We start from the raw sequence: 27097 nt of genomic DNA, 5'->3' as shown, positions 1-27097 counted from the left end.
CTAGGACGTGATATTAATGGTGCCCTTGGCACAGGGCTCTTTGCATGGACCTTCCACAAGCTTGCTTAAACTAGAATAAAAAATTACTTCCCTGAGTTCTGTCTGAATGATAATCAGGACCTGCAGCCTGTCTCCCCCAAAGCTATGACAGTTATGTTTTAATCACTTCCAAATACGCTTGTCATGGCTTAACTCACTGAGGATGCAGGCTCATTATAACCTGCAGACACATCACCAGGCATCTCTGCCCAGCGAGGACGGCATCGTCTTCTGCCTGGAAGACCATCCTTGTGCAGCTGACTTTCTTCTTAGGGGCGAAAGGAGGGAGCAAACAGAACTTAATAACCCAGAAGAGTCTCGTCCAATAAACTGGGAGATGAGACGGGAGATCTGCTCCTGGGGAGAAATGCCAACCCAGGGACGACACCGCCTGCCAGCCTTGGACCAACGCAGCCACCAGGGTGGAGGCCCCTCTCTGGCGATTTACTCTGGAAAGCACAAGAACTGCCATTCCTTCTTCCGAGGATCATTAAAAATACAAAGGATCTCATCTGTAAACTGCTATCCTGCCCGGGCAGCACCAGCTATTCACCCTGTAAGAGAGTCAGGGCGCTCCTGGAGGATGCCAGCTCAAAGGACCGCAGGACGAAACCCGTGCAGAGAGGAGACAGGAGAAGTCTTTCTTGAACCCGCAGGACACTCACTTCTAAATTCGAACCACAGACCTGCCGGTGTGCCTCCCTCCCGACTCAGCCCTGTTCAGACCCACGTTTCAGTGCCCAACACAGCACCCTCCAGACAGCAAGCACGTAGCATCCGATGTCACCCCCATGCGTGTGGATGGGCACAACGGTTCTCCTACTGCAATCCGAGCCAGGATTTGAATCCAGGAAGCCGACTCCAGAGCCCACCACGCCCACCCCTTCACACTGCGTCATACACAGTAGGTGCTCAAAGACGGTGCTTCAATGAACCGCCTCGCTCCTAACGCCCGGCTTAGCCAGAGCCCGGTGTGCCTGTTGGTTGGTTTGTTTTACGGGAAGCAGAGAGCAGCTCACCATGTTTTAAATGGTGACAGCCCGGAGGAGGGAGGTTCAGAGAGGCTAAGTCGACAGAGAGAGACAGGACAGCGGCCCAGACGAGAGGTTAAAAAGTGCAGGCGATGGAAAACAGAGAAAAAGCAAGGAGTCTGTGCTTCCTCTGAAAGGTCCCGCTGGTCCCAAGGCTGGGGTGTGGCCAGCTGTCAGGAGGTCAGCCGGACCTCACCCTGACCTGCTCAAGCCTGCACGTGGTCCAAGCCCAGCACCGAAAACAACCGCTTCCGGGCCGAATCCCAGCAGAGGTCCCTAGGAGGCAGCCTGCGCTGGGACCTGCTCAGATTTCATCAACCAGAAGCCTGGATAATCAGAGTCTAGGGCTTCCCAGGTAGCGCTAGTGGTAATAGAACCTGCCTGCCAATGCAGGAGACGTAAGAGAGGTGGGTTGGATCCCTGGGTCAGGAAGATCCCCTGGAGGCGGGGATGGCAACCCACTCTAGTGTTCTTGCCTGGAAAATCCCACGGATAGAGGAGCCTGGCAGGCTACAGTCAATGGGGTCGCAGAGTCAGACACAACTGAAGCGACTTAGTACCCACACACAGTGCAAGGTGGGCATTCTGAAAAGCAGTAAGGATCACACAGGCAAAGTGGACGGAGGTCTGTCTGAACCACCAGGCCTGGCCATCTGCTCCCCTCACCCAGCTCCCCAGGGCTCCTGGCGAACCACCTGCATCAGTATCCATAGGTCCCCCCAGCCCTTGCCCCTCATCCCAGACCTTGCCTTCTCAAGATTCGGATCCTGGAGGTCTGAACTGAGGCAAAAGGCCTGTCCTGCCCATGGGCTGGGCTGCACCCTCCCCCACGTGGTCCTGATGCAGAGTCTCACAACCAGCCACCAGCCCAGCTCCCCAGGCAGCACCATGGTGCGCGGTGACCTCAGGGCACCGGGATTCAGCAGGGAGCAAAACACAGACAGTCCCTGATGGCTGGGGGCACGTTCCAGAGGGAGGAGAAAGAACAAAACCAAACAAATAAACAGGCAAGTATTCCAGGCAGCAGAAATTTGAGGCAAAGAGGGCAAGAATGTGGAGGGTGGGGCGGCACAGGCAGAGAGGGAGCCAGAGAACCCATCCCTGCGGAGGAAAATTCAAGAGAAAACCAAAGGCTGAAAAACAGCGCTCCAGGCAAGAGGCTGCGGGCGCAGAGGCCAGGCACGTGGTGGGGTCCCGAGAGCCGCCCTGGGGTGTGATCTCCAAGCCCCTGGCACGTCCTGCCCAACAAAGCATCCTGGTTTACATGGGGACCTTGGCGGGCAGGAGAGGACCAGTGTCTGGGAGGAGTGGGCTCTCAGAACTGCCCACCGGGTAAGAGAGGGAGAAGAGGATATTCCCCACCCTTTCCATCTTTAGTCCTCCTTTGCCCCCCAAGGTATTAATGCCCCACATCCCCAGCCCCTCCAGTTGGCACACTCTACAACCCAGACGTGGGCCTGTACCTGAACTGGGAATCTGGGGGACGTGGAGCTGCCAAAGCCTCCTCGGGACCCCGTCGGGCTGGCCCCGGATGCAGAGATGCTGTGGTCACTCCGTGTGGGCTGACCAAGGACGCGCAGCTGCCCAGCACTCACCCCAAAGAGGCCAAAACTGCCTGCAGTCTTAGGAGGCAAAGCAGAGGCGGATGGGGCTGAGCGAACCTGGAAGGGGCAGGAAGCGGCTCTGGATCCCATACAGCAGGGAGGTGGCTTGTTTGTCTTGCATCCCTGGGGTCCAGCGCAGCTCCCTGACCCCCAGCCAGGGCTCAGGAGATGAGGCCTCAAATGGACAGACTCATTCAGGATCGGACACTTCACACCGGTTCACAGGATCACCTGGGGCAGAGGCGGGGAGTTACTTCTCTCTGAGTCCCCATGTGGATGTAAGGATGATACCCAGCTCCCTGGGACTTGTTTCAAGGAGTTGATGCTCACGGGCTGTCAAGCTTTGCTCAAATGTCGAAGAAGGAAAAAATCAGAGCAGGCACGTGATGGTTCATTTTAAGTATCAGCTTGGCCGGGATGGACGCCAAGGCAGCTGATGAAACATTTGTTCTGGGTGTGTCTGTGCTGGGGTCTCCGGGAAGAGATCAGCATTTGACTCGGTGGCCTGAGTAAAGCAGGGGGGCCCTCCCCAGCATGGGGGGGTGGCATGCAATCCAGGGAGGGCCTGAACTGGACAAAAAGGTGGAGGAAGGCTACATTCTGCCCTCTTTGTGCCTGGGGCATCCGTAGCCTGACCTCTCGGACCCACTTTCCTGGGCCCCCACTGGCAGAGGGCATATTAAGGGACTTCTCAGTCTCCAGCATCACGTGAGCTGATCCTTATAATAAATCTCTATAGAGAGACAGAGATATAGATAGAAACACATGCAGACAGAGAGATAAGACAGGTAGAAGGAGACAGAGAGAGGTAGAGAGACAGGACCACCTCCCACGGGTTCGGTTCCTCTGGGGAACCTGACAAGCACAGACATCCCCTTCTCCTACTTAAATGCCACCCACGCTGGTCCAGTGGTTGAGAATCCGCCTTCCCGTGCAGGAGACGGGGCTCCATCCCTGGTTGGGGAACTGAAATCCCACATGCCGTGAAGCAACTAAGCCCGCGCACCACAACCACTGAGCCCGCGTACCGCAACCAGAGAAGCCCACGTGCCGTAACTGAGACCCGACACAGCCAGATAAACAAATAACTAACGTTTTACACACATCGCCCGAGGAGAACACCGTGGTGGCTGAAATGCAGGGTCATTTTTCCTCACCAACATTCTTCAGTTCAGGAAAAAACCAAAGTGGTATTTGGCGGGGGGGGATCTAAACCAGGCAAATCTAAACGAGGCGATTTAAGTCGTTCAGCACCAACATGCTGGGATGGGCCCTAAAACAGGCTGGAGAAGGAAACGGCAACCCACTCCAGTGTTCCCGCCTGGAAAAACCCCATGGACCGAGGAGCCTGGTGGGCTACACTCCACAGGGTCGCAAAGAGTCGGACACGACTTAGCGACTGAGCACACGACGCACGCACTGAAACAGACATTCTCTGTCTCGATGTTTTAAACAGCCACAACTTGCAAGGCTTCTGTTTATCCTGAAGAAGCCCTCGTGAAAAGGCAGTTGTGTCCCAACCGCAGCGGTTAAGGGGGAGAAACTTTTGAAGAGCCCCCTTTGATGGGATGTGTGAGTGGCACTGTCCTAACTGCATCTGCCCAGCCCGAGTCTGCTGGGTCGGGGCTTACAGGGTGAGGATGCGGACAGAGCCCTTGCCAGCCGGGGGATTACCTCTGAAGCCCTGCTGAGGTTGAGATCAGAGTGGTCAAAGTTCAATCTGCGCTTGGAGCCTGACTAACGCTACCAATGAACCCTCACAGCTAGGCGGGGCTCGAGAGACCCCTGGGGAGAGACACGTGGCTGCAGCGGCCCCGAGGGAGCCCAGAGCCAGAGCCCGTCCCCCACCCCTGCTTCTCTGACTTTCAGGAACTAGGTGGCTGTCCTCTCGCCTCGCCTGTTCCCGAGCGTCCAGACGTGGCTGAATCTGCCCACTGCCCAGAGCAGGGGTGTCACCATCCGATGAGGACCCACAGGAGCATCCAGAAGGACCCACGGGCCCGCTTTTCAGAGCCTCCTCTGAGCTCCCCTCTTGCTCCAGAGTCTGATGCCTTGATCTCGTCTGCAAGGTGCTATGAGAGTTCACTGCGGCTGCTCGTTCCCAATCTTAAGAAAAGGGTCCCCGCGTCCTTGGGTACAGCACAGGAGGGTGAGCGGGCCATCTGAGAGCCCCTGGGGCCGGGCACCCCTGGGAGACGCTCCAAGCCGTCCCGTCCACCGAACGCAGCATCGAGGCCCCTTGACCAGCCCCCCGGCTTCACTCCTTTGACCCAGAAGAGCCTGAACCCAAAGTCTTGCCCTCACAGGACAGGCCAACCAGGAGGCTCACCCTCACCTTGACCAGCTCCTTGAATCTGGGGTCGTCCCTGGAGGTGGGGTCGATTACCGTGCGTTCCTCGTTCTCCTCTGTGGGGACAAAGGACAGACGGGTTAGCGTTGGTGGGGGCAGCTGGCTTCCCTCACACAGATGGGGGGATCGAGAGCAGAGACACCCCCAAGGTCTTCTCACGGAACAGCCCTGCAGCCAGGCACACGGCCGAGGTGGGCGGGCCTATCTTCCAGGAAGCCATGGGGCACCTACCCTGGTATTTTGGGAGAAGCGATGGGGTGCTGGGGGAGCGCTGATTCAGATCCGGAGAAAAGTCACTATAAATAAACCTGAGGAAGAGTTGTCCTTCACCAAGAAAGCTTGCTGCTACGTACGATGGTATGGACAAAAACATTTGGCGGGAAGGGTACTGAAAAAAAAGGGCATTTCACAGCAAAGCGTGTTTATCCATATTCTGTTTCTGTTTTGTTTTTCCCTCCATGGTTTGGCCTTGACCATGGACGATGGGCACCAGCGAGCTTGGACAGAGAGGTGACACGGGGTAATACGTGGACACGCATGCACGCTCTGTTGCTCAGTCGTGTCCGACTCTTTGCGACCCCATGGACTGTAGCCCGGCGGCTCCTCTGTCCATGGGATTTCCCAGGCAAGGATACTGGAGCAGGTGGCCGTGCCCTCCTCCAGGGGACCTTTCTGACCCAGGTATCAAACTTGCATCTCCTGCATCGCAGGCCACTGAGCCAGCAGGGAAGCCCAGTAAGTGGACAGCCGAGGGGAAAGACTGGCAGACACCAGACACAGAACAAAACTGACCCTGAGCATTAGAAGGAAAGAGAAGAGGCACGGCCTCTGGCCCTTGGGACGTGCAGGTAGAGAGGACCAGGGTCCCGGGGCCCACACAGGCCCCACGCCTGGGACTGTCCACGTCGGTAGGGATGACTGGCTTTGAGGGACAGAGACTTCACAGCAGCAAAGTTCAAAGCCTGACAGAGGCCCAGCACTATTTTTGGTCGTGCAGACTTGGTGCTTGAGAAGGAGGCTCCAAGTAAGCTGCAGGGGCCCACACAGGGCCCTGATGAGGCCCTAGCAGCCTCCCACCGCTCCCCGGGTCAAGGCCAGCATCCTCCACGCAGCCCCCCAGGCCCTCTGCAGCCTCTGTCCCCAGCTCTCCCCGGCGCCCTCAACCCAGTCCCTCCAGACTTCGCTCGCCCTTCAGAAAGCCTCTCGCCACCGTCGACCACAGGGCCTAGGCACTTCCTACTCCATGTCCAACACCTTCTCCCCCCACTCCACTCCCCAGTCGCTCAGCTCTCAGCTCCCAGTGCTGACTAGGCTGGTTCTTATCAAAGTCACAAGAGCTTCAGGGGCCAGCAGGACCTCACAGAGGGAACTGAAGAGCACTGACTCCCAGCCAGGAGCAGCGGTTTAGGCAAACGGTAAGACAGGAGAGTTCGGGCCCAGGGAAAGGCAGGGTCAAGGCATCACGACAAACAGCAACCTGCCCCTCGTTTCCTAAGCATTTCCTAAGTCTGTTTCCTAAGCGCTTCTGTTGGTCTAAAGCAGGTCCTCAGCCAGGAGCAATTGTGTCCTCAGGCCCCCAAGGGGCCGCAGCGATGTTTGGAGGCATTTTCATCATCCTCACTGGTGGTGCGGGGTGGCGGGGTAAAAGCTACAGGACTCTAGTGGGTGGAGACCAGGGATGCTGAGCAAAACCCTGCAACACGAGGGACAGCCCTCCATTAAAGAACTGTGTGTTTAGTCACTCAGTCGTGTCCAGCTCTTTTGTGACCCCACAGACTGTAGCCCATCAGGCTCCTCTGCCCAAGGGATTCCCCAGCAAGAAAATTGGAGTGGGTTGCCATTTCCTTCTCCAAGGGATCTTCCCAACCCAGGGATCGAACCCGCGTCTCCAGCACTGGCAGGTGGATTCTTTACCACTGAGCCGCATAAGGAGTCTTCGTGACATCAAAGAATTATGCTGTGTCAAATGTCCATAGTACCCAGGGTCGGGGGAGGTGATTTCCAGACAGTGCTCGTCGGTTTCCCCCGGGAGAGAGTCACCTGCCTGGGCAGCAGCTGCAGCCAGCCTGAGGACACAGCACGAGAGGGTCTTCAGAGGGCTGAGGGGAAGCCCTGGAGGACCCACGCGTCTCCAAGCCCGCCCAGCACTTGGCCGCAGGTCGGCCGTCTGGACGGCCTTTGTGTTTCTTTCTCACCAGCTCCCGCTGGCCTGGCCTTGTGCTGGGAACCACAACAGAGGCATCCACCAGGACTTCCCTTTGAACCAGGGATTGAAAAGGAGCAGAATGTTCCAAGACAGCCTTCCAGATCCGTCAGATCCCAAAGCACGCGCTAAGGAAAAACGTGTCCAGGCCGTCACCTCATCAGTGTTGGCGGGGACGTGGTCCCAGGGAGGTGGGCGCAGGGCCAGGACCACTCGGCAGGCCCCACCCAGCAAGCCCCTGGTGTTGGGAGGCCCCTCCAGCTTGCATAGAGATGGGGCAGCTATTAATACTTTTTCTGATTTTCTGTATTTTTTAAAATTTTTTTGGACATGTATGCACTGCTTTCTTAATCTTTCTTTTTCGCTGCACGGGGTCCCATTGCTGCGTGGGGGCTACTCAAGTTGCGGTGCGTGGGCTTCTCATTGCGATGGCTCCTCTTGCTTCCCTTGTTCTCTTGTAATTCCCCTGTTACAGGCTCTAGGGCATGCAGGCTTCCGCACTTGCAGCACAAAGTCTCAGCAGTTGCAGCTCTTGGGCTTAGCTGCTCCACAGCAAGTGGAATCCTCCCAGACCAGAGATCGAACCCATGTGCCCTGCATTGGCAGGTGGATTCTTATCCACCGGACCACCAGGGAAGTCCCTGTTCTGTATTTTCAGATGCTTCGACATCCCAGGGCCTTAGGGACTTACGGGGACTCCCCGCTCAGAGCCAGCTACCTCCCAAGACAGCAAATGTGTCCCCTCTGAGTGCCTTTCAATGGAAACAACCAACCCAGAGCCCACCCCCCGCACCAGCCAGCTCTCTAACTGAGCTCCCATGGGGCTCTTACACACCCAGCCAACAGCCCCTGCCCTAATCACCTGAGACCAGGTACAGACTCCTCAGGGCAGTTCCTGTGTCCCAGAGGTCCCTGAAACTACCCGAACCAGCAGATCAAACCTGCTCATGAACTCTGCTCACCCACTCTGTCCTGTGAAAACCACAATAAAGGTGTCTGCTCGTCCTTCCCTGACACTGCTGCCCTCCCCTGGCACCCGGGGAACCGTGAGTGCAACAAACCATCTTTTCAAGGACAGTTGGCTCCCCGATCTCTTGGCCCGTCATACTTAAATACTAATAAAGCTGACATTTGCAACCAGAGAGGCCGAAACCTACAAGGGAAAGCTCGCTTTGTTCCTGCAGACTTTTTTCTAAACACGACCTTGAGCTGAGAGCCCGGTGTGAGGTCTGATCACAAGGCTCCTCGTCGGCCCTCCCAGACCGACCGCACACCCAGGGAAGTGCAGCTTGCCCAGGACAAGGAGCTGGCGGAAGCGACAGTACCGAGCAGGGAGTCTTCGGGGTGGACCTCCACTGGGGCGGGGCACATGGGCGAGTTGATGGCATTCTTCCCTTCTTCCTGGAGGTCACTCACTGTCAAGAGAGAGAGAAAGGGCAAAACCAGTGAGTATAAATGAACTAGCACGACTTCACACGTTGGCAGTGGAAACAAAGAGAAATCAACTCGTGTTTTTAAGGCATTTAACAAACATTCCTAAGTGGCTGGTTGCCCAGAAAGAGTCCGAGGAAAAATGCCCCGAACCAAGAATACATTCTACAACTCCTCGCCCACGCCGGAGAGTGCCCAGTTCCGGCCAAGCCCTGCCACGCTGTTCTCACCGCTCTTCGGAACACATGACTAAGACACGGAAGCTTCTGGATGCTTCCAGATCTTGCCCAGGGCTGCTGGGGTGGACACAGCTTGGATTGCGGTGACAGGGTCTGAGAAGGCAGGGTCCCTCCCCCGACTCGGACAGTTGTGGACTCCGGGTGTGAAGACCCTCCCTGCAGGCACACAGGCAAGCCCAGAGTCAGAGGCGGTGCTGCTGTCCGTGGCCAAGTTCACGGGACAGAGTCCTGCTGGCCTGACGCCCGGGGATGCCCAGGGTCAGGAGCAGTGGAACACACGGCAGAGTCTAACAAACTGGACCCAGAGACCTGGAGTCTCCTGAAGCTTCGCAGGGACCGCAGGGCTGGCTCCGCAGTGAGTGGGGCGGCCTCCATCCACAGAGCAGAGAAGGTCCCTGCCGCCCCCCCACCCCACCCCTGTGCTAGAGACCCTCCAGGAAAGTAGCTCGAGTCTCACTGGCCAGGACGTCACCCCGACACCGGGGGGCTCACAGCCTCAGCCTTCAACACCTCGTTCCTTCCACTGGCCCCAACTGCGTCAGACCCGAGACTCCAGCCCCCAGCCCCCATGCAGTGGGTGCAGGGGGCCCTGGGATCTGCCCCCTTTCCAGCCCTTGGCTGAGAACCGCTGGGCAACAGTCCCCCACCACGGACCACACAACCAGCCTCTCCCTCGGTGATCTCCAAGGACGAGGGCCCCGGCTTTCTCCTCCGTTTTGTGTATTTATTTTTAATAGTCATTGATCTACAATGTTGCATTAGTTTCCAGGCCTTCTCCTCTGTAATGAAAAGGCCTCAGAGGTGGAGACCTATTTCCCCGTTCAAATCGAGGTCACCTTGAACACCTCCAATTCTGGGACCTGGAGGGGCAGGGGCACAGAGAAGCCAGGCGACAGGCACGATGGCTTCGAGCAGGCAGGCACGTCTGGGAACCTCTCTGCCTGTCTTCTCAAACGTCAGGACCCCCGCAAGGACTGAATGCAGTGATGAACGTGAGACCCTGAGGTCGGAGCCGGGCACGCCCTGGGCTCCCTGGACTCAGCCACAGACCCAGCTCTGGGGCCAAGGCCGCCTCTGCCCTGCATGAGGATGACGGCAGTAGGGCCCAGGATGCCGGCTTCCAACGTCAGGAAGACCCTGATACAAAACTAAAAAGCCAGGGGGTGGGCCGAGGCTCTCCGGCACACACACAGTCTACAGCAGCAATGCTTTACACAAGAATTCACAGCAAAAGGTGGAAACGGCCCACGTGTCCCCCGACAGATGAACAGGCGCACCAATGTGGTCCAAACACACAACCGAACGTGATCCACCCACAGAAAGGAAAGGCATTCAGGCACATGCAGCCACGGAGCCATGAGGACACTGTACTGAGGAAAATAACCCAGACACGAGACGGCAAGCCCTGCGTGGTTCCACAGACACGAGGTCCTGAGAGCCAGATCCAGAGCGACCGAAAGTAGAATGCTGGGTGTCCTGGGCTGGGCACAGAGGGCAATTATGGGCAGTCAGGGGGTAAGGGGGGCAGAGCTTCACTTTGGGCAGATGGAAGAGGTCTGGAGGTGGATGGGGGTGACGGCTACGCAGCATTGCGAATGTACCCACTGAACTCTGTGCTTAAAAAGGATTAAAAGGGTAAATTGTACGTTGTGTGTACGTTACCACAATTTAAAAGGAGAAGAAAAAGTGGGCCCCTGCCAACAACAGTCTGGAAGGCCGACGCCCTGCAGCTGGAGGCGTCACAGTCTCTCCCCCGCCCGCGCCCCACATCCTAGGAGCAGAAAGCCACCTTTTTATCCCCGCATCCCTGGCCGAACTCTGTGCAAGAAGCAGACACGTGGGAAACACCTTCACGAGCAAATGGGTTTGAGACGCACACACGCCCACCCGGCTCCCCAATCCAAAGATCCCCAACCGGTCACTCAGACCCCCGAGAAAACAGACCGAGCTTCAGCAATTACTTTTCCTGCAGAGTTTCCAAGTTACAGAGTCTTTGAACCAGCGAAGAGCTTTCCAAGGCAGAAAAGGGAAGCGGGGAAAGGAGGTTTTTCACAAAAGTCCTTGAAAGGGGACGTGGATAGTGGCCGGGGCCCCTTACTCCTGCCTCCTGGGCCGATGTCACCAATGGAGAACAGAGAGGCCAGGGAGGTCCCTCCCGGTCAAGTCCGTCTGCGGTGGTTCTGTTCTCCGAGGAAAAAGAACGGAAGACCTGGGTGTCACACAAGCAGAGGACTGCATAGGCGGGCTTCAAGTCCCAGGTGAGCCAGGCAGCTGAGTCCTTACAATGAGCCCGCAGGTCCTCCCAGAAGCCCCAGACCTGCCTCTCAGGTCATCCACTCTCCTGGACACCGGGCCTGGGCCAGAGCGACCAGTGGTGGGTGGGGGTGTGGGGGTGAGGAAATAAAGAGATGCTTCCGGAAGTCCTGCCGCCTGATCTCAGCAATAAGGAGGCGTGGAGGGCGGAGGGCGCGGGAACGGCATTTTCAAAGCAGAGAAACTGGGTCACATGAAAACAGAGAAATTTTCACACCGCCCTTGAACATCAAAGATAACACTAAACAGGGCTCGGGATCTGGCGGCTTTAATGGATGAGAAATGCTCGCACAAACCTGCCCAGAACTCAGGGCCAACAGCACATTCCTCAGGCCCGTGAAGCATAAAGCCCCAAGGAACAGAAGTACGGTCTGTGACCACCGAGCCCCGGGTCAGATCTCACCGTACCCTCTGCGGACGTGTGGCCTCCAACAAGACCCTTCACCTTGCCCAGCCTCAGTTTCCCTGTCTGGAACATGGGAAGGCAGCAGCACCTACCTCATAGGGGCTTCTGAGGAATGAGTTCATCCCAGGGAGAACCAGGGAAGGCTTCCTGGAGGAAGCAGTATCTGAACTTGGCCTTGAAAGATGGCAAGAACCCGGAAAAGGGACTTTGGGCATCCATGCAAAGCCCATGGACGACAGATCAGAGAAGGGATTCTGGAAGCCCTACGTGGCGGCCGCATCCATGCTGAAACCCAGCAGGGTTCTTCCGGACTCTGCTACTATGCACAGCCTGGGAACCCTGGGGGACACAGCCCCTTCACCGAGGAGCCTTCAGTCCGAGTCTAATGATGGTTTTATGAGGGTCAGTCTAGAGTCTGGAAGGAGGGCGCCCCTTGAACTACGGCTTTTCCCCGAGGCCCCCACTCCGCCAGGTCAGTTCAGTTCAGTCGCTCAGTCATGTCCGACTCTGCGACCCCATGGACTGCAGCACGCCAGGCCTCCCTGTCCACCACCAACTCCCAGAATTTACTCAAATTCATGTCCATTGAGTCGGTGATGCTATTACACCATTTCATCCTCTGTCGTCCCTTTCTCCTCCCGCCTTCCATCTTTCCCAGCATCAGGGTCTTTTCAAGAGTCAGTTCTTCTCATCAGGGGGCCAAAGTATTGGAGTTTCAGCTTCAGCATTGGTCCTTCCAATGAATATTCAGGACTGATTTCCTTTAGGATGGACTGGTTGGGTCTCCTTGCAGTCCAAGGGGCTCTCAAGAGTCTGCTCCAACACCACAGTTTAAAGGCATCAATGCCAGGTCAGTGGCTTTCCGCTAATCCCAGGAATATCTTGGCTTTGAAAGCACTGGTCCATTTGCCAGAAAGTCAGACACTTCAAAGACCGGAAATGCCAATGATCTTGCGTCTCAGAGATAGATCCGCCAGCGTGTGGTATGCACGTTGGGTGTGGGCGTTCAAAGGGCCTGGGGTCCAAAGTCCCAGGGCCAGGGACTCACTGTTGTGCTAAGGGTCTGCCCGTATCCACACTAAACCCAGCAAGCAGTGCGTTCCCAACCAAGGTTCACCTTCCCGCAGTGATACTCGGCTCTGTGGGCTACATGGGCGACACAGGGCTGCGGAGGAGCCAGGAGGGCTGGAGGCTGGGAGAGGCTCAGAAGGCAATCCGGGAGAGGCCCTGATCGCTCCGGTGCCCCTGTGGGGACAGCCACACCTCACCCAGCCCCGGGATGCAGAGCGGGCTACGCAGACCACCGTCGCCAAAACCCAGGAGCTTTCAGAATAAAGCTGGAAATTTAGGGTTTGGGGCAGAATCTCCCAATTTATAAACGCAAGCAAGTAATTCAAACTCTGTGGCCCAGACAGGGGCCTCCAATTTGCAATCCCAGGTCACAGTAAATGTCCAGCCCACACTCCTGCCTGTCGATGGGAGAGGGCCAGCGTTTCCTGAGCACCTACTGAGTACCAGGCACCTTCCATGCCTTCCACTCATCTAATCTCCCAACGCGTCTGTGAGGGAGTGGCTGGCCCTGGCTTGGTCCTTGCTGGGCCAGTGTCTATGAAGGCATTTGATATATACCAACCATGAGCCCTGCAGGCAGGACTGAATCATTTCTACCTGGTCTTCACTCACTCTGCCCAGCTATGTCCTATCCACCTTCAAGCCTCAGCTTGCTGGCCGCCTCTTCCAGGAAGCCCTCCTGGGTGCTCCTCGCCCATTCCAGGCTCCCTTCTGCCCAGCTCGCATCCCACTGCTGCTGCTGCTGCTGTTACTTCAGTCGTGTCCTATACCCACCTCTTTCCTGGACCATCTGCCCATCAGTGATGGCTCGGCTCCTGCACATAGTAGGTGTTTACATTTGAGAAGCTGCACAGTGAGGGGCTTGGAACCTGGGAGCCAGTCTGTTGTTTAACTGCTCCATGCCTCAGTTTCCATCTGTGAAATGGGCCTGATTCACCCCCAGAGACGGAGAAGGTAATGACCACGCAGAACAATGTCTGTCACGCAGCAAGCTCTCAGTAAGCACTAGCTTCCAGCTTCTGCCAAACAGAAGGAGGCCTATGTGTTTCCAAACCCCATCTTCCTTCCATCACCCCACCCAGAGACCAGGCAAGGTTTAAAACACACACCACCTCTCCTGATTGGAATGACAAATGCATGAAAAGGAGAAAAGAGAATCAAAAACTAAAACCTCAAACGTCTCACAAAGGGCCTGCCATTTACACCCCAGGCTGAGCGCAAAGGTTCCATCCTTGATTTTTTTTTTAATCTTTTTCTTCCTACGGGTTCCACTTATTTATTTATTTATGCCCAGGCTCTTTCCCCTCCAAAAAAGGCTTTTAGGCAGCTTTTTCCTTTTTTTTCCTTTCCCCTTTTGACATTATTAAGAAAACACAACTTTGAAAGCAGGCTGCTTTTTAAAGAGCAAGGTTACCCTCAAGGGAAAACACAGATCTGAAGACAAAAAGGTTCCTTGCTCCATGAGGGGCACTGGGGCGGGAATGGGGAGCACAACTCACCCCCTGTAAAGACGGGGTGCAGGACTCTCCCCTGGGGCTGACCTGCTGGGGGTTCAGCGAAGATGCGAAGACCCCACGGTAGGCGAGCCACAGCCCTTGGAGACCGAAGTGCTGACACTCCATTCTGGAAGCCTTTCCAAGTGCGTCCTTTCAACACGGCAGACACGTCTGCCACCGATGAGGGCTTTTACACCATATATACCCACATCCTGGTTTTCCCAGAGAACAAAAGGACGGGGGGAGAGTTTCCAGCGGGCCGTCTGAACCAAGATCAAAGAGAAACCCCAACAAAAGCGGCCGCATGCCCACCCCTGGCTCCCCAGCTAAAAGAAGAACTTGGAAATGGCAGGAAAGCTGTCTCAATTTGGGGCACTTAACCAGCCCGTTTCAAGACGTGCCCACTTGCAGTTATGACAGATCCTACTTGAGGAAACGGAGTGGTCCTCAGAGCTGCCAGGAAAGACAAAGAAGGATAAAGGAGGGGGTGTTCCACGTGACTCCATGGACCCCAGATCTCTGCCCCTGCCACCCCTCCCCTCCCCAGACCCCTGTCCCTCCCACCCCACCCCTCCCCAGACCCCTGTCCCTGCCACCCCACCCCTCCCCAGACCCCTGCCCTCCCACCCCACCCCACCCCCAGACCCCTGCCCTCCCACCCCACCCCCAGAGCCCTGCCCCTCCCACCCCACCCCTCCCCAGACCCCTGTCCCTCCCACCCCACCCCCAGACCCCTGTCCCCCCATCCCACCCCCAGACCCCTGTCCCCGCATCCCACCCCCAGACCCCTGTCCCTCCCACCCCACCCCCCCAGACCCCTGTCCCCCCATCCCACCCCCAGACCCCTGTCCCTGCCTCCCCAGCCCCCAGACCCCTGTCCCCCCATCCCACCCCCAGACCCCTGTCCCTCCCACCCCACCCCCCAGACCCCTGCCCTTGCCACCCCACCCCCCTAGGCTGGGGAGGGAGAGTCAGGGTTAACTCCATGTGTGTTAGAAGGACCCAACAAAATCTCTGTTAAATAAAGCTCTCCGTCCACGGGACACAAAAGCGTCAGGCACGACTGACGTGTGTGACTTCGCACCCACACATGCTTCCCCGGGGAAGGGAGAGCTTTCTACGACTCTCCACCAACTCTCAGCGCTCAGAGGGATTGCTTCTTCACAGAAGTTACACAGTTTATCAGAATAACTAAGTTCATCAGCCATGAAGGTCTTCCTAACAGAGCAGCTCTTCTAAAAATAAATGAAGTTGTATTTCATGTGGGGAGCTCACAGCTCAGTGGAGAGACCATAGGGCCCAAATGAGACCTTAATAAGCACGATGACACCCACAGACTCGACAGCTGGTTGGGGGGATCCAGACTCGACAGCCCTGCCTGACAGCCAAAGACCAGGTGATCAAATGACCGGATGGTCATAACTCAAGAGGATGAGCTACTTCCGCCGTATCGTCCTCGTAAAGGCCTTGATACAGGAGGCCCAACCCTTCCCGGGAAGTCAAGGCTCCAGCTCCAGGATTCTCGGGATTGCGACAGATGGATGCCTGCATGCTGTCCAGGGTAAAAGGCGGGGAGTGCTAACAGTGCCAGAGACAGCCGCTGCCCTTCCCGACCCAGACATAGGGAAAGAGACTTTCAGCCATCCACACGGCAAAACGTAAAAGGAAGAGCCTCTTAACCTTTCCAGTGGCGGATCTGGTTTGTTTTTACTGAGGAAGACAAGCTGGCCCCGTCTCGGGGATGCCAGCCCAACGTAACGAGCTCGGAGCATTTATGTACGTTTAACCCGCCGCAATTTCTCAGGGCAGGATGAGTGTCTGACAAGACCCTGGGAATAAGGAAGCACTGTGACTGCTGCCCGCACCATGGGGATTACTCAGCCTGAACAGTCTGATCGATGGGGTTTGCTCTGCTGCAGTACAAGGTTCCATGTCATTTCTCGAGACGAAATAAGTTGAGAAGCAAAAAGAAATATGTGAGCATTTCAACAAGGCAAAGCCCGGCGGAGGTCAACAGGCGTAGCTGACCCCACAGCAAGAGCCCGCAGCTGAAGAGCGGTCTTGCTCAGCCAGCCTCTGGTTTTACAGCAGCCGAGCTAAGGACCGCTGGTGGCCCATGAGGCCGGCCCTGGTCCTGGGGGGAGGCTGGTGTGGGCGGAACACGTGGGAGGGTGTGTCCTGGCCCTTCCGCCCAACCGCCTGGCTCAGCCCCGGGCACGGAGGAGACTCTCGAGGAACAAATGGACAATTACTTAAGTGCAATGCATGTGATGGTGTTGAGTTTGGCTTTTTTTTTTTTTTAAGAATTTTTTTTTTTCAATGAGGACCATTTTTTAAAGTCTTCATCAAATTTGCTGCAATACTGCTTCAGTTTTAAGTTTTGGTTTTTTGGCCACAAGGCACATGGGATCTTCACTCCCTGATCAGGGATTGAACCCGCGCCCGCCCCTCCCTGCAGTGGAAAGTGAAGTCTTAACCCACTGGACCACGAGGGAAGTAATGTGATGGTGCTGACTTTTAAAAAGCAGGTTCCAAAATACGACAGCATGATATTTATGCAAAATACGGAATCAGAAAACTCAAAACTGAGAATACCCTGGTGGTCCAGTGGTTAGGATTCTGGGGGGCACAGGTTCCATTCTTGGTTGGCGAAACCAAGATCCTGCATGCTCCATGGCACAGCTAAAAAAAAAAAAAAACTCAAAAATTTATTTGTAAAAAAGAAAATGCAAAGCTATGTATTTCTATTGTACACAATGAATTCATAGAAAAAGGAACGGAAGGATGTGCGCCAACATGACCAGAACAGCATCCCCTGTGAGAGGGCCGAGACGTAAGGACAGGAGGAGGCCAGGGAGGCTCTGCCATGACGGCGTTCACACGGTACTCGCAAAAATTAGAGCTAAAAGAAGGGACAGCAAACGGATGCTCTATAGCAGGGACTCAAAGGAGACAGCAGTTCTGCAGGGAAAGAGATCAGAGGCCTACCAGAGGAGGCGAGGCTGCCTGTGGAGCTGATTCTAGGGCCAAGACTGCAGGCGAAAGGCCCCAGTGTGTGGGCGAGAGCAAAGAAGAAAGAAGCAGCCACCAAGACGTGGGACTTAGAACCAGCCTCTGCAGCGGCGGCATCTCGGGTCCTGCCCTTGGGGCGACCGTGGACCGCGCCTCACTAGGATGGCCAGCCAGCTTCCCACAGACCCTCTCTTAGCCTCTTCCCACCCCAAGTCAGCCTCTCCCCTTCTGCAGGTGACCATCTGCACTCCACTTCTTCTCCTCTCCAGCATCCATGTGCCTGTCTTCTGGTGAAGCAGGGCTCAGGTATTCTAGATCTCAGCCAGCGGGTACGCTGACTCCCCAGAACACAGTCAGGGAGGGGACTGGCCCAGTGAGAGCTAACAGCTGCAAGAAGACTTCCCTAGGAATGCAAAATGATGGGCACTCTTTCGCCTTGGCCTTGACCTAGAGAGGATGTAGGTGGAAGCCACCCCCATCATCTTACCACCACTCAGAAACTGGCAATGAAGGCACTGGGTCCGCAGAGCTGAGGGAACAGAGTTGAGCCGTGCCATCTGTCTGCTGGATCAAGCCTTACCTGAGGCTGGTGACCTCAAGGCCTTTCTATCAAATGCACCAGTGAGTTCCATTTATTCTTAATCCCCTTTCAGTTGGATTCTCTGTCATTTGCAGACTGTCTGGCTGTCACTCCCTGGTAAAGGGAAGCCCAGAACTCCCACTGGCTCCAGGATAACCAAACCCGTGAGAATGGTACCCAAAGACTCCTGGTGAATGAACCCCACCCCCCATCGAAGGGCAGATACAGTTCCCATGCTTTTTCATCTCCCAGTGAGGTCACTCCTTTGCCCCAGCTGTTTCACCACCAGAAATGCCCAGCCAACTCCACCCGGGACCCCAGATTCTTCAGGGAAGCATTCTCTGCACCCTCCACCCTGTGGGCAGAGTTAGGGTGCCTCCTCCGGGTCCCCTCAGCTCCCAGCGCGCATGACAGCTTCCATCCCTCACCCCCCGAGAGGAAATCGTGCTGTGCCCACTGCCCTGTCCCACTGGCCAGGCACTGTTCAAAAGCTGGCACACGACAAGCATCCGATAAACATTCATAGAATAAATAAGTGACTGTAAATGCATTTACGCAGGTAAAATGGAGCCGGATAGAGAATGTAGGTAAGAGACGCAAAGTCAGAAGAACTGGAAACAGGCTGTTCTTGCGAAACATTCCACCTCCAGCCACTTAATTGGGTGGAAAAAGAGCGTTTGCATTAAGGCTTACATTAGCCCGGCAGTCGTGGGTCACCAAGAACCCAATTACTGCGATGCGGCTGCACGGAGAGTGAGGACCCAAGAGGAAGGAATTTGCTCTGCAATTAGGGACTTACTGGGACAGGCTGCCCCTGGGGCAACACTCCCAGACCTCGCCCGCTAGAACACGCTTCCACCAGCCACCTGCTTTCACATCCCCAGCGGGGCCCCCAGGAAGGAAGCGCTCCCCCAGCTCCAGGACCCCAGGTCTTCCCAACACTGAAGCCTGCTTAGGTGCAAACACAGAAAAGGCTGGAGTTCTCACAGATCACTCCCTCTGCCCAGAAGCAGTCCTTTTCCTCCCCTGAGCCCTGCGTGATCAGAAAACTGTGAGAACCACAGAAAAAAATGAATTGTCTTTGAGAAGGAGAGCAGGAAGAAAGACTTCTAGGTGAGCCTTCAACAGCAGGTGTACCGTACAAACCACCCGGCGAGCAGAAACCAGGACACCGGAGGAGACCCGGGCTTCTTGCTCATAAAAGGATGGCTGATCCTTTAGGGACCAATGATGACTTGATCATTTTTTCAGACCGAAAGCAAGAGGGTCAACTGATTCAAGTCACCTCTCCGAGGTATCAGGGAGAAAGAATCCCCCAGGGGCCTGAGACGGGGGATGGGTCTGAGGGTGTCTGCTCCTGTCCCCCACTCCAGTCCACCCCATCACCCCCGCCCGTGTCTCCAGATGTTCTCAAATGCAGGCCCATGGAGTCACTCCTCTGCCCACAGACTGCCCTGGTCCTCCACTTCTCCCAACGCAAAACCCAAACCCCTCCCCATGCCATCCCACCCCCAACCACTGCAGAGCTCGGGGCCAGGTGTGGTCACCCCTCCCGTCTTTGCCACCAGTGCCCCGCCGCCCCCAGGAGCACCGTGTCCAGTGGCTGAGCCTGGCTGCAAAGCCCACTGCAAACACCCCTTCTTTCCTGGCCCTGCTCAGAGGCGCCCAGGCCCAGGGTCGGTGCTGGTGCAGACAGAATAGCAGAGAGAGGGGAGAATTTGGAGACTCATCACAGAACATCCCGTGACCTTGGGCTTTAAGTCCTCCTGCCTTTCACCATCTCACCTCTGCAGAGGGGTTAGAACCAGACCTCTCGTAGTGACCACTCCTTTAACGAGGCGGCGCGTCCAGCAGCAGCCACGTGTAAGTGTGGGTCTCTCCCGTCCCCGTCCCCTTACCTGCACCTGCGCTGGGCAGCCAGGAGCGCTGAGCATCCTACAGAGTCACCCGCTCGACAAGTCTGAGGGCGCACCAGGCACACGCCAGCTCAAGGTCGCGCAGCCCAGAGCTCCCAAGTTTACCCATCGAGTGGACGTGCAGATGTCCTCCTGGTCGATTATGAGCTCCCAGAGGCAGAGGTCAGGTCCATTCACCTCTGTGTCCCCAGAGGTGGGCCCTGCACACAGAGGAGCCCCCTAAAGGAGCAGAATCAAAGCAGACCTCGTAAAGCCCGAGTTATCTGCCCGCGTCGAGGTGTGAAACAGTCTCACTAATTAGCATTCAGGATGACAGGGGCCACACCCCCCCGGGGTCACCAGTTCTTGAAGAATCCAACGTCGCTCCATCCCCCTCACCACATGCCAGGCACGTCTCACCTCGAAGATCCTGCACACCCTGCTCAGGCATCACCACCACCATCTCTCAGGTCGCTGAGCACTTCAAGCAGACACTAATTAGGCTGCATTGGAACAAAACTGCAACTCTACAGAGAACATCAAGGTGGCAGGTGGATGGGACCAGCCACTCAGCCTGACCTGAGCCCCCCACGCCTGTTCTGAGAGGTGCAAAGTGTGAAGGGCCTCCCGAAGTCAGCCAGTACAGAGCCGGGGCCAGACGCCACCCAGAGGACCCGTGCCCAGTGATCAACACGTGACATGGAGCGGGAAGCTCGGAGCCCCCAGGAGGCTCAAAAGCATTGCTCATCTAACTCAGAGTGACTTTAAAACACAGTCGCGTGCCAGAGGCGGGGGCATCAAGCGGGCCCAGTCAGGTGACTTGCCTTTCTGGGGATGTGGAGGGTGCCGGTCTCCCCGGGAACCCCGAGGGCCACCATCATGTAGCAGGCTCTCCTGAGCCCCTGGGGAATCGTGTGCATCACCCCACCCCTCTGACGAACACCTGGACCACACTCCTGAAGCCAGCCTGCCCCGACCCTCAGGGGGCCATCCCGCTTTGCCTCCTGTTTTCTCAGCCCCCTTGACTCAAGTCCCTGATAGTCACAGCACCCTGGTCACATTCGTCCTAACCTGATGGCAAATCCTGTGACGTGCACGCTCTGTTCTCTTAATCTGGGGACGGTCCATCTGTCACATTTCCACCAATCAGCCGCGCTGGTTCTGAGTAGTTGAAAGTGATATCAATCACCGGTCATGAAAATCCATCATTAATTAACGATAAAGGAGAGAGAGTCTAGAAAAAGTGGAAGGAGGAAGCAAAGGGGTGAAACCCCAGAAAAACATAGAATTACCAAAAACAAGGGCTGCTGCTGCTGCTAAGTCGCTTCAGTCGTGTCTGACTCTGTGCAACCCCAAAGACGGCAGCCCACCAGGCTCCCCCATCCCTGGGATTCTCCAGGCAAGAATACTGGAGTGGGTTGCCATTTCCTTCTCCAATGCATGAAAGTGAAAAGTGAAAGTGAAAGTGAAAAGTGAAAGTGAAAAGTGAAAGTGAAGTCGCTTAGTCGTGTCCGACTCTTTGAGACCCCATGGACTGTAGCCTACCAGGCTTCTCACTCCATGGGATTTTCCAGGCAAGAGTACTGGAGTGGGGTGCTATTTCCTTCTCCAATATATAGTGGTGCTGCTGCTGCTGCTAAGTCGCTTCAGTCGTGTCCGACTCTGTGCGACCCCATAGACGGCAGCCCACCAGGCTCCCCCGTCCCTGGGATTCTCCAGGCAAGAACACTGGAGTGGGTTGCCATTTCCATAGTGGCACATATCTGCTAATCCCAAACTCCGAGTCTATCCCTCCCCACCCGCTTTGGTAACCATGAGTTTGTTTTCCATGTCTGTGAGTTTGTTTGTAAATAAGCTCATTTGTATCATTGCTTTGGATTTCACAAAGAAGTGATATCATATGATATTCGTCTCCGTCTGACTTTCTTCACTTAGTATGATAATCTCTAATCCACCCATGTTGCTGCAAATGGCCTGAAACTAACATAATATTGTAAATCAGCTATGTGCAGGCATGCTGAGTCGCTTCAGTCATGTCTGACTCTTTGCAACCCCATGGACTGTAGCCTACCAGGCTCCTCTGTCCATGGGATGCTCCAGGCAAGAATACTGGAGTGGGTTGCCATGCCCTCCTCCAGGAGATCTTCCCAACCCAGGGATCAAACCCGAGTCTCTTACGTCTCCGGCATTGGCAGGCAGGTTCTTTACTACCAACGCCACCTGGGACGCCCAAATCAACTATATTTCAATTACAAAAAGAAAAAAACCACGTCTCAAGGCCATCTCCCCTTGCGTGTGTCAGCCATGGTCTCGGCCCCTTGGAGATGTGTCCCACCCACTCGGAGATGCCACGAAACCTCAGCGGGACCAGCCCGATGAGGTTAACACACTCAGAGAGAAATGTGCTTCGCAGGAGAAAACAAGAGCGGTGGGGAAGATAATACCGGTGAAGCCAGTTGGGCCAGTCCCCGAGCCTCGGAGCTCATATTAATTAGCCAGATCGTTAATGTCCCATCGTACCCAGGCAAGACCAAAGTGTGCTCTGCTGAGGAAATAAGAAGATTAAACCATTAAGTCATTTTAAGAAAAAGAACGGATTCTCTGTGCACCTGCCGCCGGAACAAACGCTCCTGGGGGAAGAGCGCTTGGGATCCGCGGGCGGGAAACAGGAAGCACGGCGCCCTCTGGCGGCTCGCGTCCGCCTGCAGCCTGGAGCCCGGCCCCGCTGAGAACCCACCGCTGGGCAGAGGGGCACCTTCCAAAGACGGCCAGTTCTGGGGGTGCTGGAAGCCATGCACCTCTGGGGCTGGCGGCTCCACCCGGAATGGATGCCACTCTGAGGGCGACAAAGTACAAGGGCCTTGAGGACCCCCTGTGGTTCCCGGGGTCAGGCCTTTGGAGAGAAAGCCCCAGAGGAGCAAAGCAGGCGGCTACAGGCATGTGGAGATGCCCACCTTGCTATTCCGGACCAAGCCAGGTCCCTACCCCCGACCCCACCACCCTGATCTGTTCCCTTCCTTTCCTTTCCAGTGTTAACACACTTGATGCACATGTGCTTCTGTGCTTCTGAATCCGTGACCATAGCGCCTTCAGGGCAGACGGAAGGCCTGAGGCTCTCCCAGCTCCCTGCACAGGGCCCAGCCCAGAGGAAGCATCAGTAACACTCGGTGCATGAACGGTGAATTCATGAATGAATGAAGGTTTCAGGACTCCAGCCTCCCTTTCCGGTTTCTTTTTGGAACTCGTAGAAGCTATTTTCTGGGAAAGACTGAGGGCAGGAGGAGAAGGGCGTGACAGCTAGCATCACCCATTCACTGTAACAGGAGTCTGAGCAAACTCTGGGAGACAGGGAGGGATGAGGAAGCCTGACATGCTGCAGTCCATGGGGCTGCAAGGAGTCGGACATGACCTAGAGACTGAACAACAACATGTAGGCTGCATAATGTCCCCTCCCCGCCAAGGAGGTCCCTGGCCTAATCCCTGGAAACGGCGACCTTATGAACAAAAGCAACTCTGTCCGTGTTATCAAGTGAAAGATCTTGCGATGGGAGATGACCCCCGATTATCGGGGTGAGCCCAGTGTCATCACAAAGGTCCTTGTGAGAGAAACACAGGTGGATCTGAGTCAGAAAAAGGCAACGTGACAACGCAAACAGAGACAGCCTGGAAGCTGCAGGGCCGCTGGCTTTGGAGATGAGGAAGGGACCGTGAGCCAAGGGCCGTGAGCGCCTCTGGAAGCGGGAAAAGGGTTCTCCCCTGGAGCCTCCGGGAGGGACTCAGCCGAGCAGGCACCCTGACTTTAGGACTTACGACCCCCAGAGCTCTCAGGTGTTAAGTCTGTGCTGCCTTAAGCCGCCCTATCCATGGTGATTCATCACAGCAACCAGGAGACACTCATACAGACCTGAGGAGCCCCAGCCACTCCACGCCATTGCAGAAGGGCCCAGGACACCCTCCGGCCGCACCTGCCTTACCGAGCGCCTGCTCTGGGCGAGGCACCTGGCCAAGCTCCAAGGGCACAGCAGTTACTGAAATAGGTCACAGCCTCGGCCACCGGAACAGAACCAACAAGCACGAAGGAGGCATCGGGCCAACGACGCGGACGAAACCACAGCTGTCCGCCACGTGTGGCTCACGTGACAGTGAGGCGGAGGAGGCCGGCTGCTTGATGGCCAACGCACTAGCCCGTACTCAGGTGCAAGAAGAGCAGGACTGACTCACCACCAGTGAGAGCCGAAGTCGCTTCCCCACCAGCGCCTTCTCAGCCCAGCAGCCGCGGGCGAAGGCCGAGTGGTGGGGGGAGGGGGCGGGTCAGACGGCCCACCGCTCTCCTCCCCCCTGGAACAGCCAGGGATGTGCTAACTGCTTGACCTTTTCGGCCACAGCAGTGCCCCAGAACCCCTCCCGGCCCTGGACCTTTGTGTATCCTCTCTGTCCCCCCAGGGCACCCGGCTTCTCCCTCCTGCCTCCATCCTTCCAGGAATCGGGTCCATCAGGCCCTCAGGCCATTTTCAGACACTGGCAGAGTGCGCGAGCTCTTTCCCCAGGTCATCTTTCAAGTCACTGAAAACAGCAAATACCAGCCCAGATGTCAGAGTCGTCGCCAGGCCTCTGGACCCAGGCCCAGGGGATCTTCCCAACCCAGGGATCAAACCCGAGTCTCTTAGGTCTCCTGTACCGTCCACAGTACAGCTGCATCCAAAGCACATTCAGAAGCCGATGGAGGAAAGGATGCCCATCGCAGGAAGTCAACTGCCTTCTGCTGCATCCGAGTACCTCCCTTGCTTCTCCCAGCATGAGAACACTGGCCAGAGAAAGAGGCGGCGGGGTGGGGATGGGTAGGGAGGAAGAGGACAAGGACTTAGTCGGGTGTGAGGATCCAGGTGAACTACCCATCTGGGTTCGTGGCCTTGAGCAAGTTAACTTCTCCCGGTGTCAGTTTTCCCGTCAGGAGAAATGGGGACACGACCTTAAGTGAGGGCTTCTCTGGAAGGAGGGAGAGCCCCCCGGCCAAGTTTCTTTGACATAGTGTCGCCCCTAAAGTGAGGACACAGACAAGGCTTGTAGGGTGTTGGGCCAGGACCCAGAGCTGGAGCCTGAGACTCCAATCCAGTGCTCCCGCCGTGCGGCTCTGCACGACAGCCCCCGGCTTTCAAGCACCCTACCTGGACACACTCTAGGCTGTGACACGTGGAGACAGGAGGTCATGTTGGCATCTGGTGCGTAGGGGCCAGGGATGCTGCTGGACACCTGCCGTGTCTGGGACACCCCCATCCCCATGGGGGGTCATCCAGGGCAAAACGTCTGGGGTGCTGAGGTGGGGAAATCCTGCTGGACCCGACTTGGGAACCGCAGAGGGTGGACAGGTGAGGGGTCAGGACACTGCATGGCTGTGCAGCACCCACAGGGAGTCAGCATCTAAGGACAAGCATGGGCATCCTTCAGCCTCAGGACCAAGGCTGGGCAGGGTCCCGGACCCCAGACCCTCCCCTCAGGGAGCCCCCAAACATCCTCAGCAACCTGGCCGGGGGTCAGAGCAGACAGCTGGGAGGCAGGGGGACTGGGCAGTGAGGGATGCTCCCCATCCCACACCCCCTTCCTTCCTAAGGGGTGAGCAGCTAGTGGGGGTCCTGGCCATTCTGTGCCACAGGCTGGGATCTGCCTGCCCTGGTCCTTACTCCCCAGGACTGCAGGCAGCTCAGCTGGCTACTTGCCCGAGGCCCTGGCCTCCCACCTCTGGTTGCCCTGGCAACTGGGCACCCTTCCTCCCCAAGGAAGCCATGGGCTCTGGCAGGGTGGGCATGCTGGACTCTGCTGACAGCTGGGGGCAGGCAAGGACAGGCAGACTGGCCAAGTGTGAGCCAACATCCTGAACGGGCTGGACAGCTGCTGCCCGGAGGCTCCGCTGGCCCAAGCCCAGAATCACAGCGCTAAGGGACCTTCTTCTGCTGGCCTGGCTCACTCAGATCCACAGAACAGACCGTGGAGCTCCAAACTAGAGCCTACCTAAGGCGGCCAGGCTTCCTTCAGCCCATCTGCCGGAAGCCTGGCCCTAGCTTTAGATGACCAGCCCCTCCTTAGACTTCCGGGAGCCCTCCCTGGAAGCCAACCCCAGAGTCCCCGGGGTGACTGGCACAGCAGCCCACTTCACTCCTGACCCGAAGTCATCACACTGTTGTTATTTTCTGTTTTGATAAACAGTCTGTCTCAGAAACTCTCCTACACTGTTGGTGGGAATGTAAACTGGAGCCACTGTGAAGAACAGTGTAGAGATTCCTCAAAAAACCAGAAACAGAGCTTCCCTATGATCCAGTCTCCTGGGAAAATATATCCAGACAAAACTGTAATTCAAAAGGATACCTGCACCCCAAAGTTCACAGTAGCCAAGACATGGAATCGACCTAACTGTCCACCCACAGATGAACAGACAAAGGCACAGCACGTGCATACGATGGGACACTACTCAGCCATGAAAATGAATGAGACGACGCCATCGACAGCAACGCGGCGGGCCTGGAGAGTGTCACACCAAGTGAAGCAAGTCAGAAAGAGAAGACAAATACCACACGATGTCACTCATATGTGGAATCTAAAACAAGACAAACGAACCCATCTACAAGAGAGAAACAGGCTCACAGATACAGAGAACAGACTTACGGCTGCAAAGGAGGAGGGGAGGGTGGGGAGGGGGGATTGTGATTTCTGCATGGTAGATGCAAACTATTATGTGTACCTGTAACTGAATCGCTTTGCTGTCCGGCAGAAATTAACACGTCGTAAATCAACTATACTTCAATAAAATATATTTTTAAAAATAAAGAACAAATTCTCTATCTCCAGTTTGAACAGACATTCCCGAGTCCAGGGTCCTCTGTCTGCACTCTGGAAGCCCAGTTCGGGGTCTGGCACACAGTAGGCCTTCAACAGAAGCCCTCTGAATCCTGAGTAAAATACGTATCCTAACCACGCCTCCTCTCCCTCAGGGTTGCGGACTCACGAGAAAACGTGTAAAACCCTCAGCTGATGCTCAGCGAGTGCGTTGCGAGGGGACTTTCCGGGTGGCTCAGCGGTTAAGAATCCGCCTGCCAGTGCAGGCATCATGGGTTCGATCCATGGTCCAAGAAGAACGTGTCGTGGGGCAACCAAGCCTGTGGGTCACGTCTCTTGAGCCTGCCCTCCAGAGTCTGCGAGCCGCAACGACTGAGCCCATGAGCCCTAGAGTCCACACTCCCCAGCAAAGAATAGCCCCTGCTCACCACAGAGAAAACCCATGCGCACCCACAAACAGCCAAAAATAAATCAATAAATAAAAATGGTTAAGATGGTAAATTAAAAAAGAAAGTACGCTGGGAGAGTTCTGACGACCTAGTACATGGAGGACAGTCATGGGCATGTCTGCAGGAAAGGGAAGTGGGCCCCGAGCCTGT

General features: G+C 56.1%; 1 protein-coding gene across 3 annotated transcripts in view; it reads right to left on the bottom strand.

Moving 5' to 3' along the window:
- Positions 1–27097, bottom strand: part of PARVB (parvin beta) — a 116567-nt gene that overhangs the window by 47769 nt on the left and 41701 nt on the right. For all 3 annotated transcript variants that reach the window (XM_070790551.1, XM_070790553.1, XM_070790552.1), the window contains exons 2-3: positions 8553–8642; positions 5010–5080 (exon numbers count right to left, since the gene is read on the bottom strand). In XM_070790551.1, coding sequence (XP_070646652.1) covers positions 5010–5080; positions 8553–8642 — 161 coding nt within the window. The remainder of the gene's footprint in view (positions 1–5009; positions 5081–8552; positions 8643–27097) is intronic.

This window comes from Bos indicus, chromosome 5 (assembly GCF_029378745.1).
Source record: "Bos indicus isolate NIAB-ARS_2022 breed Sahiwal x Tharparkar chromosome 5, NIAB-ARS_B.indTharparkar_mat_pri_1.0, whole genome shotgun sequence".
Classification (NCBI taxonomy): domain Eukaryota; kingdom Metazoa; phylum Chordata; class Mammalia; order Artiodactyla; family Bovidae; genus Bos; species Bos indicus.
The sequence above is the reverse complement of the archived record's forward strand: the minus strand, read 5'-3'. Positions and strand labels throughout refer to the sequence as shown.